We start from the raw sequence: 16,949 nt of genomic DNA, 5'->3' as shown, positions 1-16,949 counted from the left end.
TTTTTCGGAATAAAAAAAAAAAAAAAAAAAAGAGCGACTCCTTTACCCATGATTTTATGCTGTTGTAATGTGATTCATGTGAGCTGATGTACTCTGTGAAACTGTCACAAAGCAGAATCATTTCTATGAGAACAGAAAGCAAAAAAAGGTGTCCTCACACTAGTCATACCACTGAAATATTCTTGCTAACATGAGACATCTCTTCATCCTCAACGTTTCTCCTCGTGTGTCTTGTTGAACGGAGAGCCTCTCCGTCGACCTTGCTGACGTGATAAGCGCTGCTCTCTCCCTCCCTCAGAGTTGTGACTCACCTGCTCTCTGATCTATTCCCAGCGAGGGGCTGATGATGGTCCTGGCTGCGTAAGAGGGGGGCAGGGCTCCCACTGATGTGATCGGCACAACAAAGAGCATCGCTGGAAAAACAGACGACCGGACGATTGTGACAGCACACCGCCTGCAGCTGAGCGGCAGTGGCTCTTGATATTCTAGGGTCTGACTACAAACTAGCAGCAGACATCAAAATAAAGATGAGTGTAGTATTCCTATCAAAGTATAACCTTGTAAAAGGACACGTAAAATAATAATAATAATAATAATAACAATAATAAACAAAAAACAGTACATAAACCACTGAGGTGTATTGCATAATAAAAATATACTCAACTCAAAGTTAAACAGAAAGGATCATCCAACAAAACAGCCTGTTTGGGACATCTTTTATATAAATAATAATTAAAAAATATTCATTGGAAAAAAGAAAAAGGAAAAAAACCTAAATGGAAATCAAAAATCCCCAACAGGTCAGCGGTGGATCTCAAGGCTTCAGTCTGTCAGTCTGTCCACAAACCAAGCACTTTCCCTTTCTTCCAGCTCTGTACAGCATGCAGTTTTTTTTATGTTGGTGGTAGTAGAGTACTATCATAATTATTCTCATCATAGGTCTAAATATAGAATTATTCATAACTTTTGTCATTTTTTTTCCTCTTAAATTTTTTACACATCACAATGTGTCTTAAAAACTGCCATTAGGGTTCTGTAAAAACAAAGGTAGTCAAAGAAAGGTGGGGTAGAGGGGGGTGGATGTGTGGGGTACAGGGGTGATGGTGTTTGTAACGTCCGGTGCAACCCTTGGCCCTCCTAAGAGGATAACGGGATGGAGAGGGGAAATTACTAGATGACAGAACTGGATGACAGGAGTTGAAAGGAGCCAAAACATAGGAGAAAAAAAAAAAAACACCATCTTCACAGCCAGTGCCTCAATCTCAGAGCAAAAAGAACATTTCATGCTGTCCTCCTCCCCGTCACTCATACCGCATTTTCAAAAGACTCTGCAGGCCAGTGGTCCAAGGAGGTATGAGGGCATTAACGTCAGCAGGTTTCTCTCACATCTGTGAGGACTCCGGACACAGAAGGACGGGGACAGATCAACCTGAGAGGGACAGAGAACATAGTATAATGGACATGATGGACTCCTCAGTTTTATTTTTAGTTCTTCTTATCACATTTAATGACCACAAATTCCCGAGTGAAAAGTCAATGGCATCACAGAAGTAGAACAAGAAAGTACTAATTGGTGCTGCTAACACGGAAAGGCTCATCTACTGGATGACAAAGAGAGAGACACAAACATCCCACAGCCCACTTCATCTCATCCAGGGTGAGTCATCGCCTGAACAAATTAATACACAGCATCTCCTCTGCAGTGCACCCATGACAAACAGCCTCACGCCGTGAGTGGTTTGTATGTGTGAGAGATTGAAAGAGCAAACTGTGGGTGGTAACTGGAAAGAGAGGAGGACAACCTGTTAAATTGGTGTGTGTGTGTGTGTGTGTGTGTGTGCGTGTTTGCAGCATAAATATGCTCCACTACTTTGACTGAATGAGGACCACTGACGAACCCCTAGAAGGTTACAATCTAGATAAATCCTGTCAGAGAAGAGAAAAGTGATGCTCCGGACCAGTCCAGATCTAGTTTATGTGACTGTATGGGAAACCGCCCATGCGTTTGCCTGGGGAGTGGTGGTGGTGAGTCAGAGCACTGCATGCTGAATATCAACACAGATTCTCTTTCTCCTCCCTTGTTTCCTCTTCCTCCTCCTGCCTGATATGCATCTCTATGTCTCTGTCTGTTCTAATGCATTCTCATCTCATCCCTCCAATCTTTTCATCTGGATTCGCTGCACCTGTTCTCCTTAGCTGTTTATCTTAAGCTTTTTCCTCTTTCTACTGTATTAAAAAAGGTGTCTTCTAAGCACTTCTGAAGCACAACTCAGTCAGAGCTTTTGTTAACAGACTACACACTCACCAGGTGGGTTGTTGCCGGGAGGGAAAGGGAATGGGGTCATTGCTGTTTGCAGGTGGAGAGCTTGCGGATCTTGCTGGCTGTGGAGACTCCTTTACGTGAGGGGTTAGATGAAGAGGAGGATCGGCGCTCGGCTTTGGCCTTGCTGTTCAGAGACCCCCCCTCTGTCCCGTTCACACAAACTGGCTTGGCTAGAGCTGGACTGTGATCTGCGTGCCCCTGATCCAGATCTTCTTCGGCCACTTGTCCTAAAGACACACAGACACACACATTAGGCTCAAGACAAATGCATCACACTTTCTTGCTGACTTGACCAGTGTGAGGTAATAGCCTGTTCACATGGTCAGTGATGACATGGATGGAAATTACTGCAGAACTGCTGCTGTAAAAACTGTAAACGTTTTTGTTTTTTTTTAAAGAGAGGACCTTTAAAAAGCTGATGTGTCAGCAGCACCAGTAAAATGTCAGGTCAAATAACCCTAAGAAAACCAAGAGAAAGAGAAACCTACAACAACAGGAAATCTGCTGAATAAAAAAATTGTCCAACCATAATGTGACTTGTTCGTTTCAAGCGTGTGCGTTCGTCTGCATGTGTAGCTGGGGCTGGGGCCATGAGAAACCTTTAATGAGTTCACACACACTGCAAAAACTGTAACGTCGAGGAGAATATTAAAAGAGGTGAGATGTGTTTACTGCCAAAAAGAAACATCAGCTAAAATTGTTGTTTCATATACCCTATTATTTCATTCATATGAAGCAGCACTGCTCAGCATGTGTGGGAGTGAACCCTGGGAAACCATTCATACTCCCACACCAAAACCATTTCATCCGCACTATTTTTAGATCACTTCATTCACGTTCTGCAGCTCCATTTGTTTTTTTATGTGGGGCACCACTTCTAGATACCTGACAACGACTACAGCGTTTATTATTACAGACTGTTGCCTAGCAACGGATAAAGGATCTGAATTTCGGAGGGGAAAAAGATAAAAGAAGAGTTGGGAAACAAATTAAATCAAATATAAAGACGGTGTCATTATCTATTCACCCCAAAGTCAGTCAACATTCAACATACACACAGTTCACTACTGAGAACATCTCAGCATTTTCTAAAACTAAATTAGCCCTCTGAATCTATGCCAACATCTCAGCCTTGGAAACAGTCAACCTATCAGAGTTTAGTAGGCAGGTTTATGAAAGGGGGCGTCATTTTCCTATGAAGTTATCTAAATGCATTTAAAGAAAAATACAAACAGAAAAATAGAAACAAGCATGGATGAGATTGACGCAGCTGTAGAAGTTACACAAGTCCATATACAGAAATAACTCTTCATCATTCTTTGATCAATGTGAAAAATGTTAACAGAGTTATCTCCATCTTTCCAACAGACGACTGAATCAATGAAGTAAAATTAAAATGGGATTTCAATCTGGTTGTCAGGCTACATAAAGAGAGAAATTAATGGTACACTTTGATTTACCTCATTGTGTTGCAGTTTTAGTTAATTGTGGAAATGACAGTTTCATTTATTGTGTCATGTGGGACTGAATTAATGTAACAGGCACTCCCTATTTAAAAAAACTGTGTCTGATGGTGTTGAATCATGCTGGACATTTTGACACAAAACAAGACAGTTCATTGTCTGTCCTTGAAACTCTGAGGACACAAAATCGTGTTCAACTAAGAAAAACAACCAAAAGCAGGAACATTACTGTGAAAGACTACAAGCAGTGTAAGCACCATGTTGACATAAGCAGAACAATTCCTGTTGTTGCTTTTCACTTTCCAGTGTAGAACACAGATTGTTCTTTTTACAGATTTTAGTCAGAGGCCACAACTTAGTGTGGGTTAGTTAGAAATTCGTGCATGTTTACATTTTTAAGCATATTTTTGACAGAAGGAAGTGGTTTAGTGTAACATTTCAGTTGCACTTTAGAAACATGCAACATTAAACTATACAACCAGGGTCCAGTGTTGTCATACAAGGAAACAGCTAACAATGCAGACAAACAGTTACTCATCTTCTCAAAGTCGAAAAGAAATAATAGAGGACTGATCAAAACAACACAAAAAACATTTACTGATCCCTGATTGCTCTTACACACCACACAATGTTGGAAAAACAACAACAAAATAAACATAACTAAATCCAGCTTGAGTTCAACTCAATGAATTGTCTGAGCTCACGCTTACCTGGCACTGTGAAGTCCTGAGTGTATATGATCTCATCCTCTCCATCGTAGAGCTCGTCATCATCCTCCTCTGTGTAGCCGTGCAGATCCTCCAGGTACGGCACCACCGTCATACTTCGCCAAGGATCCCTGCTCTCTGCGCTGGCAGGGATGGGCACAGGAGGCTCAGACGGAGGGTGTTTCTTACGCACCCAACTGGAAGGGATTGGGGGGAAAATGGACATGTTAACGACAGATCAGCCTTTAACAATGTTTGCAACTTACTGTAGGTCAGGAGTACCAAATGACCAAATGTGTGTGTGTGTGTGTGTATGTGTATGTGTGTGTATATATATATATATATATATACACACACACACACACACACACACACACACACACACACATATACACACACACAAATTTATCTGCACATTACACATGTTCAATAGGATGCAAAGGGACTGCCACCCATCACTAAATACATGATACATGCTATATACTAAACCACTCACTTGTGTTGCCTTATGTTCTGTATGGAGAACCTCTTTGCAGGGTCGTACTCAAGCATTCCTGAAAAACAAACATTATAAAGGTCAATTGAATCACAACAATCCTGAACAATTTCCCCACTTACATCTCTTTCTGTTAAGTGTTTAACATTAACTGGAGCCACTGCAGCGAGGGGTGAGCAGACGGAAGACAAATTAATTCAAGGAACATTAATTAACCCAAGTCATAATCTCATTCATCACTGTGTGTCAAGACATCCTGCAAAGCTTAAGGAGTCAAAGAGGTACAGTAAGGAAACATCAATATGAGAAGCAAAACAGCTGTACCAATGTAATGAAGATTTTGTCCCTCAATTATCATAATGTGAGCTGAATCTGTGGGAAAAGCAGAATGTCAGTGTGATAAGGCAGCAGTGATGCAGTGCCTATCCACACCTAATAATGTAATTGTCTCCCAGCAGGCAGAGAGGGGCAGCATGCAGAGTGCTGATAGTAGTGCTGCGCCTGCTGAAGGACACCTTTTGTGGCACTGGGCTTATTTTAGTCCATGTAATTATGGACTGACTATCTCTTAGGTGCTGCGTCATCACACAGACGTCACACACTCACACAAAATGGGGGATGGAGGCTCGATGAGTTCTAACAGCACCAGAATGTAGCATTTTCGCCCCTATTCATGTTTAAACATTCAATTCACCGTGACGGAGACATTGCTCAAAATATCTGTCCTCAAATATAGAAGGAAAATAACAAGAATACTAAGCATTCAGTTTAATTTAAGGGTTTCATTAGATGGTGCAAACATAATCGTTTTGGATTCTGAAGTCATTCACATGATTACACGTTTCACTATAAAAGACTCGTGACTCTCTTTGTTTTTACAATTGGCAGAAGCATTGCAGCATTCCACTTGGGAAAAGCAATGCCTGACTATGAAGTGTTTAGTATTCCGCTGCTGGCTCCAGATCAATGGAAACTACGTCAACAGCTGGAGGGATTTCTACAGTTTGGAGGAAGCCTGGCATGCTGAGAAATCACACTGACTGTCAGTGTCACAGCACCATCTACTGGACAAACAGAAAATATCACAGTGCAACTGGCAAGGACTTTTTAGTGATTGATTACTGATGTCATTTCATACCTGACAAATTCCACCTTTTTACTTCAAATCAACTCATTTTCTGTAATGCTACACAAATTAGCATAAAAACAAACTAAGAACAAACCTTTTCAGACACTGATTGATGATACCAATGAATTAATCCTATGCTGACTGAATCAGCCAATTTAGCACAGGTATGCAACACTTAGTGAAGTATAATTTGGCCTTGAGGTGAAAAGATTTATTTTATACCACACTCACCTTGCAGCAGGTCCGACAGGAGGGGTCCACAGTCCTCGGGAATAGTGTAGTCTCCTTTTCCAATGTTCTCAAATAGCTTATAGATGTTGTCCCCCTCAAATGGATACAGACTTGTTGTAATGTTGTATCTGAATGGATGGAAGTAGGAGTCGTAAGTGTATCATAAACTGAGACACTGTTAATAGTTGCACATAGCTAATGTTTTGGAGTTCCGATAGACCTTTCTGGTGTTATCTTTGACCATACAGTGGCCCTCTTTAACTACAGCTCTGGCTATTTCTAACAGTATAACAAGCTTACACACACCACTACTTGTCAGTCGTCTCTGTATCTTGTACACAGAATGACCACCAGCAAGGAAGACTCTATTTTATGTACATAAATATAGCTGAAAATCACCAAGTGTCTTTCAGCATGCCAGTGAATGCCTATTCACTTCATGGTTGATTCTATGCCCTTTGAGCTCCCTAAGAAAAAATATTTTTCTATGTCAAAAACAAGCAATATCTAATTTTGTCATATTAAAATATATTAACAACTTAGCAGATCTCCTGTCAATAACGGGCCCTTAAAATGTCATGAAATTTAAAGCAATCTTCTTTGACTTGTAAGAAGGTGGGCAACACAAGGCTTTGACTACTCACAGTGTTACTCCAGCAGACCAAATGTCCACTTTAAACCCTGAAAAGGTGTCCAGTCCATTGGCAATCTCTGGAGGCTGGAAGGCCGGAGAGCCTTGACTGGTGCGACATGTGTCATCCTCTGCAAATGGGTGAAGGGCCTGAAAAATATAGCGCATAATACAGTGATAAGATTAGTATAAATATGAGTTTTTCTCTGTATCTATATGCACAAATATTTATCATGAAATAACTGGATCATTTACATATTAAGAAACCCTATCTACACCAGAACCACAACTGTGATAACACAGAATACATGAAGGCAAAATTTACTGTTAAAGTTACTAACAAAAACAAACATTTCCTACGGCTGCGGCTTTACAAAAAAACAAATATAACTGGCGAAACACAAGTTAACTTTAATTTTGAAATATGTAAATCACAGGAGGAGCAAAGTGTCAGGCTGCTATTGTTTAAAAAAAAAAAAAAAAAAAAAAAAACATCTACAAAACAGACTAACTATCTTTTTTTTTTTTTTCAACAGTGGATCAGTTTGAAATATGTCAGGCAGTTATGAACAAGAAGGAGCAGCCACAGTGAACTGTTAAAGAGTTGCAGACGACACGCTGCACACCTCCAACTTCTAGGGAGGTTGTGCTTCAAAACCGTGAAAAAAATCGTGATCTTGATGTTGATCAAAATAATCGTGATTATCATTTTGGCCATAATCATGCAGCCCTAAGTTATGTTTATAAAAATAAATAAAATTCATAGGAGGAGGAGGAGGGTAAACACCATTATGCTGCAGCCCGAGCTCACCTCTGCTACTCCCAGGTCAGAGATTTTGAGTGCCCCGTCTGTGGTCAGCAGCAGATTCCCTGGCTTAATGTCTTTGTGAACTATTCCCTGGCTGTGCAAATATTCAAGGCCATCTAAGAGTTGGCAAAAGTACCTGAAAAAGATAAACAGGGAGGTTGATGGATATAGTTAAAATAGGAGTGGAAGCATTTCATACAATTTGATGTAAAAAAAACAAACAAACAAAAAACAATTGGCATATCAAACAACTTATCACTGTGGTCAGATAAACCTTCATCACTTAGTCCTTTAGCTTTAGTGGCTTTCCAGAAGTGACCAGACATTCACACAATCTATGGTCAGTTATTGTAACAGTAGAGGCCCTGTAGATTTGGATCTAAACTTAGGCTTGAAGCAAAAGCTGCAGAGAGGCTCAAACTAAATATAGCAGAGAGACTGAAAAAAAGAGGGAGCAGAGAGGGGAGAGGGACAGAAACACAGAGACTTACCCGTGAGCTTGAAATACTGGAAACCTTTTTTCTGGGACGCTGTCCAGCATTTCTTGCATCCCACAAACGCAATACTCCATCACCATATACGTAAGTCAGGAGTCAAGGGGGATTTGCCAAACCAAACAAACAGATCCTTTAATAAAGTGAGCCAATTATATAGCTGATAACTATCAAACCAAGACATTTAGGCATAGAAATAACCCTTACAAACAGCAACATTTACGGTCTAAAACCATCAACTATCAAAGTCAACTGATGCACACCCTCATTTAGCAACGAAAGGATATATTTTCTGCTTCTCTTCATTGTAGAGCACATCCACCAACTGAATCACATTCTTGTGTTGGAGTCTTCTTAGCAGCTGAATCTCCCTATAAATGGACACAAGAACAAAAAACATGCTAAAGATACATTTAGAAAATATACACGAGAGAGAGAGAGAGAGAGAGAGAGAGAGAGAGAGAGAGAGAGAGAGAGAGAGAGAGAGAGAGAGAGAGAGAGAGAGAGAGAGATATTTCATTTAATACTGGCCCTTGTTTGCTGTGAATGTAGGCTAAAGGCCAGGTGCCATATATCTGCACAACACCACTAATGTGGCACAAAACAGGGGTGTAACAGTATGTGTGTTTGTCCCAAGCTGTTTGGTACAGGACGTTCAGGGCGTACTGAACCGAGGCAGTCGCATACTGAGACTGCCTCGGTTCAGTACGCCCTGTGACCCAATCAATTACTGTCAAAATAGCCTGTTTATCTACTACTTACACTTGGGTAACAAAAATTCCAGAGTGCAAATTTTACCACAAAGGTTTAGCAGTCTATCAGCTGTAGCATGCTAGTCGGCTTAGCCTGGTTAGTCAAGCTCAATGAGCAGCGATTAGTGTCAACCTGTATGCAAACATTGTTCAACTTTAGTTGGGTATGTTTGTGGAAACACATCAAACATGTCATTTACAACGGCGTCACTCGAATGTGACCATCAGCAGAATGAGACAGAAACAGACCGATGGCCTCTCACTGCTATAGAGTGTCTATCACTGCGGATTAGCAACCATACTTGGTTGTAGAAAATACCGGATTTAAGCATACAGTACTTGAGCGCTGCTACAACGTGCCTTAATGTGTGCATTTAAAATCAGTCTGCCCTGTATAAACAAGTGCAAGCGGCAGTTGTTCAGGAATGAAAACAAGTCAGAGTCTTAGGATGGAGCATGACTGATAATTGTGCAATTTATTTTTGATACATTTTTCTTACTGATTTATTACTAGCATTTTTAATAATATGTTGAGGGCTATAATTGGCTGCAACTCAATCATTTCATGAGTCAACATTTCCCCATATGTATTTCTCTTAATATAAAAATGAAATTCATTATATATATTCATTTAGTAACCACTAATCAAATCTGTATATCCATTATAATAAGAGGAAAAACAAATATGAGACTCTTCTAAAAGATGATTCATGGAAAACAGAATGGCAGAAATGATACTGTAAGACTTGATATTGTCTGAGTGCAGCAGCAGTCAATAACAGTGGTCTCATAAAGACAGAAACCCTGACAGTTCACTTCCCTTCCCAAGGAGAAAGGGGGTTTAAATCACCAGCATGGCAAAATCCCCCAGGAGACTCAACATTCATCAGAGAGCTGTGAGTGGGCACACTAATGAATTTGGATCTGGATGGGAAGAGCACACAGTAAAAGCCACAGGCTTCTCTAAACATACGATCCACATCCACAAACAGAGGAAACGATTTTACCTACAAATTAGAGATGGGAATCTTTATTATATTATATCTTACGGTTTGTCTCAGTGCTACATTGTTTACATTACTGCAGACTGCCAGTAATGTCTTTTAATTAGCAGCAGTTACATTTACTTAAATAAAAAAAATACATGCTATGTTTTGTTTTTCTAAGTTAAACAATGACTTTAACAGTCAGATATATTTCATATTGCAGTGGATGAAAAACACGACTAAATCCTTTAGATCAATGCACAACCCACAGAAGACCCTAAAAACGGTGGTGCTGGTTGAATTCATTTCTCTCCTCCATAGCATCATTGTTAGTAGCACCACCCCAGCTGTGTCTGACATCATGGCGGCCCTATGTGCTCACAGCAGAGTTCTGTCTCTACCATTTCATCAACATATTTAGTGCGGAGAAACTAAAATGTTACCAGTGAGAAAGATCTTGATTCCTCCTTAAATAGATTTCTCCCCACCCCCTACTGGAAAAACATGTTATTTAATGCATCAAGCAATAACAGGTCAAAGCTATAAAGGATGCGCATGTGTCTGCTTTTTAACTTTGACACAATCTCAAGGAACATTTCCGTCCCTTATCACCCTGCAGTTCACAAGTTGTGTCAGTCCTCTGCCTTACAAACAGTCTTACTACTGACAAATGGATATTTTGGCCAGAGTCAGCCACTCGCTCGCACGCACGCACGCACGCACACACGTACACGCACACACGCGGTTACTGCTGCATCACTGCACACATAAAAACAGAACTGTGATTAAAATATCGTGAGGCATAATGAATAGCCTCATTTTAAGCTGTACATCATCTCTACTATTGACCTGAACAGCAAGTGAAGATGACATGACTGAAATGTAGCGAACCAAGCTGCATCTGCATCACGGCTTGTTTCCATAAAGCAAATCATAAAACAGAGGCGGTGCTGCCACTAAGGCACAGTGACTGCTGCAGTCCATCTGCAGTCTCTGAGTTCAAATGTGTGCCGACGGACCTTGTGCGTTCAAGGTCTGCATAGCTGAAAGGATTTCAGCACTCAGCGATATGGCAGCTACTCTGGTGCACAGTGGCAACATAAACAACTGATTGAAATCTGCAACTACACTGTACTCGTCCAGACTCACTCTCTCTGTGTGTGTGTGTGTGTGTGTGTGTGTGTGTGTGTGTGTGTGTGTGTGTGTGTGTACATGTGCACTCCTATCATTCCAAACAAGGGCACATTCTTGGGGTGTTGCCGTAGAAACAGGAGTGGCACAGCTTAATCAATGCCAGTATGAGCATGCCCATCCCCATGGCAACCCTGTAAAAGCAGGAAGAGTTCGGCAGACAGGAATGTTAAACAGAGCCTGAATGGAGAGGCTAGGGGCTACTATGGCATCCACACACAGACAGGCCTTAACATGCTCGAGGATGCAGCTACCTCAGGCTGGGAAACCTGGGACCCCGTGAGACAGATGTAGAAAAAGAAAAAGCATAGGAAAAACAGACAAATCAATTTTACACATCAAGGAACACTGCTGTGGTCTTATTAACAGAGTGACAACCATGTAGTCTACCACTGCACCTCTGTGCAAAATATAAATATAGCTAGGATAAAAGAAGACTATGAAAAGACGATGAACAGAGCTCCAGACTAACCACCCTGTCACCCAGGGGAAGATAAATACCATTGATTGTACAAGAAGTATTTGGGACATATTCAGGATGACATAACAAAGCCTTCGTTACTATTATATGGCAACAGTAGCGAAGAAAAGGTGGGAGTAGGACCTCTTTCTCAAATTTGAGCAGCTTTCTACCAGCAGTACAAAGCCCAGCATTCACCCTCCTACAATTGTTTATTTTGAATTCATATTTTTTTTATATTTTAAATCATTGGTACACAGTTACAAATAGAAAACAAAATAATGAACTACATAAGTATTCATCCCATTAAGTCAAAAATGAGTAGAGGCACCTTTGGCATCAATTACATCCTTTTGTTGATAGGTCTGTATCAGCTTTGTGCATCTGAACAGGGCAGTTTTTCCCCATTCTTCTATACAAAACTCCTGAACCTGTCAAGCAACATGGAGACTATGACTAAACTCGGTCACAAAATCTGGATATGACTGAGGCCTGCTTTTAGGCTTGAGCACTCCAGGACATTAACATAGTTTCTTGTAAAGTGATGCCTTTGGCTTGATGTATGGATAAAATTAGCAACAGTCAAATGCTGGTAAAATATAGAAGTTGCTGGTAAGTCTGATTTGCTCACCAGCCCAAAAAACCAAAGGTAATCTTTTGAGTGGGTGGCCACCCTGACAATAAACTCCCCAGTTGCACTAGGGTTTCCTCAAGGATTTCTCTCCGTTTTGCTATTTTCATTTGACCCTAACCTTCACGTCTGGCAAATACGAGGAGTGTTCCCCTCATTGGTGCTTGGTATATTCTTTTATCGACACCAGTGGTTGGACCATTGGTGACACTCTGGTCAACTATTTACAGTATAACAGTGGACTGCACTATTAATGATAATAAAGGGGGTGACAGAAAAGCTGATGGGAAGCGTGTCTTTTGCTATAATCTCTGACATGAGGGCTGTTGTTGGTGCTACACATGACAGTTGCATAAACTATTTGACTTTTTATAATTTAATGACTTCTCAAAAAATGAAAATCATGAACCACCCCTACTAAGTCTATTTTTCTCCTAAGTTCAGCAGTTTAATAAATGGTGGATTGGGCTGCTAACGCTTTCAAAAACACATCTGAGGGCATGGCAGTACTGTGGCTGAAAGGATCCAGCATAGGCACTGATGGAGAACTGCAGCTGACAGGCTGTTGTCAGTCCCAACTAACTGTAGACTATATTCTGAGATAGACTTCAGTCTAGTTGGACATCTGATAATACAAGCTACTATCGGCTACTAGGCTTTTCTTTGTTCTGCTGCCGTTTTGACTCCAGCCTAAAAACACGCCATCTTGCAGCTCTTCCTTCTCTCTGTGTTAACTCACTTTGACAGTTTTCTAAATCTTCCTCTATAATTAGCACAGGCCCACAGCGAAAAGCTGCAGCAATATTTAATAAACTACTGTGTGATTAAAACTTCTGATAGTCACCAGGAAAAGAAAAAGTTTCAATACAGACATGACAGGCAAATCGCAGAGAAGAGTGACAAATAGTTGATTTGAAGAGTGACAAATAGTCAAGTTAAACACTGTTTTCTATGAATTCTTTTCAATAATTAAAGAAGATTTAAACCTATTCTAGATGTTTAATTAAACAACAGCTTGATTGTGATATGCATTACTAGTCAACAAAGACAGAAATGTGTTTCTGTGATGCACTCAACACAATGTAATTTCTAAGATAGAGCAAATACTCAATGAAGTGATATATTATGATACATGTCCTTGTTATGTGTAAAGATACACTGGCATTCCTGTTATTAAATGTATAACTTACAGGATTTACATGGTAATTGGTGGTAGTGGTAATGGTAACAGTTTCTTGAGTTGCATAGATTTAAAAGGAAGATTTTTAGTTTTTTTACTATCTACATTTATGTGCAAACAATAACCCAGCTTATTGAGAAAATTCTGGTCATGGCAACATGCTCTGTCACTACAGACTGTTGTTGTCTCTCTAGAAATGACCTTGCTTTGTTGACCAAGTTTCTTTTTTTTTTTCCTTCACCTCAATGACAGCAATCATTTAATTTCTTGTCTATGTGATAGTTTGAAAACTGGATTATTGCAAAAAGTTGACAATGACCCATTTACTTAAGTGCATGTAAACACTGTATGAGGCAGAGGTCCATCCCTTCTTTACTGTGGACATTTTGTTCAGATTTTTGCAGCCTTGCTCTTTGTCAGATTATGACTGCTTTACATTTAAAATGGTGACACAGCTCTATGTGCGTGTAAACGCTGAGACTATGTGCATGTTGTCACATAATTTAATTCCTAGCCATTCAGTGCTTAGCCATACAAATAACTCTCATTTATAAGAATAGGTACTGAGCCTCAACACTTTTGGTACTGAGTTGACTAAATAGCACCTGCTGCGATGAGAGCTGAAAGCTGTCGAGTTCTAAATGTTGGTAATGAATGCTTGTTTTTCTTCACTTATTGTTTAATAAGTTATTGCTGATTGATAATTTTTTATAACTTAAAATAGTTTTCGTTTGAGGCAAAGTTAAAAGAGCAGAGTTAAGCCCGCTGTTGGGTGTGCATACAGTTGATACACAGCACACTACTGACCAAACTCGACAGTGAAGCTGGGTAGAGACATGAAACCTTCAACCAGACGAGATCAGAGAAGAAATGCTGTGTAAAGTTATTTTTTTTAAATTGTGTGAAATGTCGATGCATTTGACAAGTGAGTGTCTAACAATTGGCTTATTTTGTTAAATAAGAAAAGGGAGTTTTGCAGACAGTAAATCAACAACAAAAATTATTATTTTGGTATTTGTACTGAAAATAAAATATTGGGGCTGTATTTTCCTGAACACAGAAAACTTCATGACACCACCGACACACATATTTCAAGTGAAACATTTTAACTGCACGTCAAAATGCAAGTTAAGTTTTGCACAGGGAGTGATGGTTATTAAGAGTATTGTGCAGTCATGGAGGGCCATTTTCTCTGTTGCACGGTCATAAGAAACCCAGTTGATGCTTATAAGACTCATTACATTTTCAGTGGGGTGATTCAAATTAAATAACTCATATTAGGATCAAGGATTACAGTCAAGCCCATGCTTTTGTATCTTGGGATAACTGGCTATGCCTTACTAAAAAGACCATGCATCTTAGTATGTATAAATCACAGTGTACAAGTGAGAAGTCAGTAACACTGGTGATATAACTTAAACGGTCAGAATGCAAAGAAAACAGGTAGACAACTCCAAAAAACACTCACTTTTTCACATTGGCTTCTCCATTGGGAATCCTCCTCAGCTTCTTCTTCTTCAGTATTTTGACAGCCCTGCGACAAAGTGTCTCTGAGTCCAGCATCTCTTTCACCTTGCCATAAGATCCCTCCCCTAGCAGATCTCCCATCAAGTACTTCCCTATCAGCTTTGCCCTCTTCCTCCGTGGCTGGTAGATCACCTCTGTAGAGTCAATGCGGTGAATGAAAGTATCCATCTCCATCAGTTCATTTTCATTTAGATAGTCAAGATGATGCAGCTCGCCGGTACTCATGACTGATAGTTCGGCAGCCACAACTTAAGCTTCCTGTGCAAAATTGTTCGCCGAATAGCTATTTCTGCTGCTGGAGGGTAATCCACTGGTAACCTTTCAGCTCTGAGCCGAGTATTTTAATTCCACAAGATGGAATACAGATGGATTACAAAATACTGAACATGGGAGAGGGAGTAATCAGGCCTGAGAGTTGAGGGATGAGGTGAGGGATCAATCCCAATTTGTAAACATTAGGGCTCTTTTTAGACAAGAGGTGTGAACAGAGGTGAATAACCTGTTGGGTCCAGTGCCAAGTTAGTGCTTTATACTGTACATTTCGCACTATATCTGTGACAAGTGCAGCTGAACACAAATTAGAAAAATTGTGATTCTAAGATGTTATTTTTCTTCGCTTTACCCTAGATCACCTCTCTGGGAATTCAATACCATACAACCTTGGGTAGAGGTAACCAGTCCTGCTTCAAGGCCATGCAGCATAGCATTTCTTTCAAAGGTCCATGCTTCATGGCATAGTTTTCCTCTGGACGCATGTGTGTGTACAGCTGGACTGGATCCAAGCACAGACCTACTGCCAAACGCATGCAGAAGTATGAGTCCAGCTCCTGGAGGTCGGCTGAGCCATCCAATGTGTCAAACCGTCCTCAGGTGTCCTCCATGCCACCACGACTCCTACTGCCTGGTGCCTGAAAACAAGGGTCATTAAGAAATATGTATATTTTAAATACACTCATGGGCTTCACTCGCTTATGAACCAAGTTAGCCCTCTTTGGTAAACAATCTGTCCAGACATCAACACTTGACCGGTTAACCTTACTGGGTTTCCATTTCTGAGCTTCACCGCAGACACGAAGACATTATAGTTTATATAACACATATTTACCGCCCTCCTTTAATTACACAGAGTAGTGTGCGAGTTACGAGTAACACTTGCTCAGGTGAAATATATTTATATTTTTTTGTTTTTGAAGTGTCAACTATTAGCTAGCTTGTAAGCTAACATAGCATGTCTGCTTGAATGAACTAGCCCTGCTAGCTTACCAACATTAACTCTCACGTTGTGGCTCCATGATGTGCACACACACGGCCACCGCTGCAGGTTTTAACCGAGGAGCCCGCATTAAAACAGCGGCCACTAACTGACTGCAGATGAAGACTACCGGAGGACAACGGGAGGACAACCGAAACGTCGTCATACAACTGTAGCTAACGGCGGTTGTGCAGCGCTAGCTAGCCAAGTTTGCCCGACGTTAATATTAGCCTAAACCCGCTTCAGCTCATTTACCGGCGGAGCAGCGGCAATACAGGTGGCGGGCACTGCTTTCTCTGACAGCAATGCATTGTGCTCACCCAATAGCAAGACCAACATCAGCTCTTACAGCCAGACTGGTCCCCGACACCGGAGAAACAACCCAGATGCAGACAGCTAATGCGGGCTAACCAGCCGTTAACAAGCTAACGTTAGCTAACTACCAGTAAACTGTTGTTACCGGTTCTCACCTACATCCATATGGATCTTCCGTCGTGGGTTGTATTTGCTCTTTGTGTGTCCGTCCTCGGTGAAGCAGATGTTTTATTTGGGTCTAGCAAGACACCAATTAAATTTTCTGACTCTTCGTGTTACTCTTTCCACTCAGGTTGTCGCCATCTTGTTTACCTCCCCCCCCAACTCGCGCTGACAGTCCACACGTTAATGCGTCAAATCAAAGTTTCTGAGG

At 40.8% G+C, this 16,949-nt stretch overlaps 1 protein-coding gene across 3 annotated transcripts; it reads right to left on the bottom strand.

Moving 5' to 3' along the window:
- Positions 1-701: 701 nt before the first annotated feature.
- stk11 (serine/threonine kinase 11) lies at positions 702-16,918 on the bottom strand. 3 transcript variants are annotated; one of them, XM_051409833.1, is made up of 11 exons: positions 16,732-16,918; positions 14,951-15,917; positions 8,570-8,653; positions 8,280-8,369; positions 7,768-7,924; positions 6,994-7,130; positions 6,350-6,477; positions 4,990-5,047; positions 4,497-4,690; positions 2,306-2,550; positions 702-1,429 (listed from the first exon to the last, which is right to left on the bottom strand). In XM_051409833.1, the coding sequence occupies exons 2-10, from the start codon at positions 15,232-15,234 to the stop codon at positions 2,342-2,344; spliced, it is 1,341 nt and encodes a 446-aa protein (XP_051265793.1). In that variant the 5' UTR covers positions 15,235-15,917; positions 16,732-16,918; the 3' UTR covers positions 702-1,429; positions 2,306-2,341. The 3 variants fall into 3 exon arrangements, with proteins under 3 accessions (XP_051265793.1, XP_051265803.1, XP_051265812.1); XM_051409843.1 differs by having other exon boundaries at positions 16,736-16,918; XM_051409852.1 differs by having other exon boundaries at positions 7,792-7,924; positions 16,732-16,917.
- Positions 16,919-16,949: the final 31 nt, after the last annotated feature.

This window comes from Dicentrarchus labrax, unplaced genomic scaffold, assembly GCF_905237075.1.
Source record: "Dicentrarchus labrax unplaced genomic scaffold, dlabrax2021, whole genome shotgun sequence".
NCBI lineage: Eukaryota > Metazoa > Chordata > Actinopteri > Moronidae > Dicentrarchus > Dicentrarchus labrax.
The sequence above is the reverse complement of the archived record's forward strand: the minus strand, read 5'-3'. Positions and strand labels throughout refer to the sequence as shown.

What these genes read in the sequence shown, in the direction of transcription:
- stk11 (XM_051409833.1), bottom strand. Translation starts at nt 15,234, where the DNA reads ATGAGTACCGGCGAGCTGCATCATCTTGACTATCTAAATGAAAATGAA. An exon ending in TGGTCTGCTGGAGTAACACT is followed by an intron (nt 6,478 to 6,993) that starts GTGAGTAGTCAA and finishes CCATCCATTCAG; the next exon opens with ATACAACATTACAACAAGTC. An exon ending in TCAGGACTTCACAGTGCCAG is followed by an intron (nt 2,551 to 4,496) that starts GTAAGCGTGAGC and finishes GTGTGTCTTTAG; the next exon opens with GACAAGTGGCCGAAGAAGAT.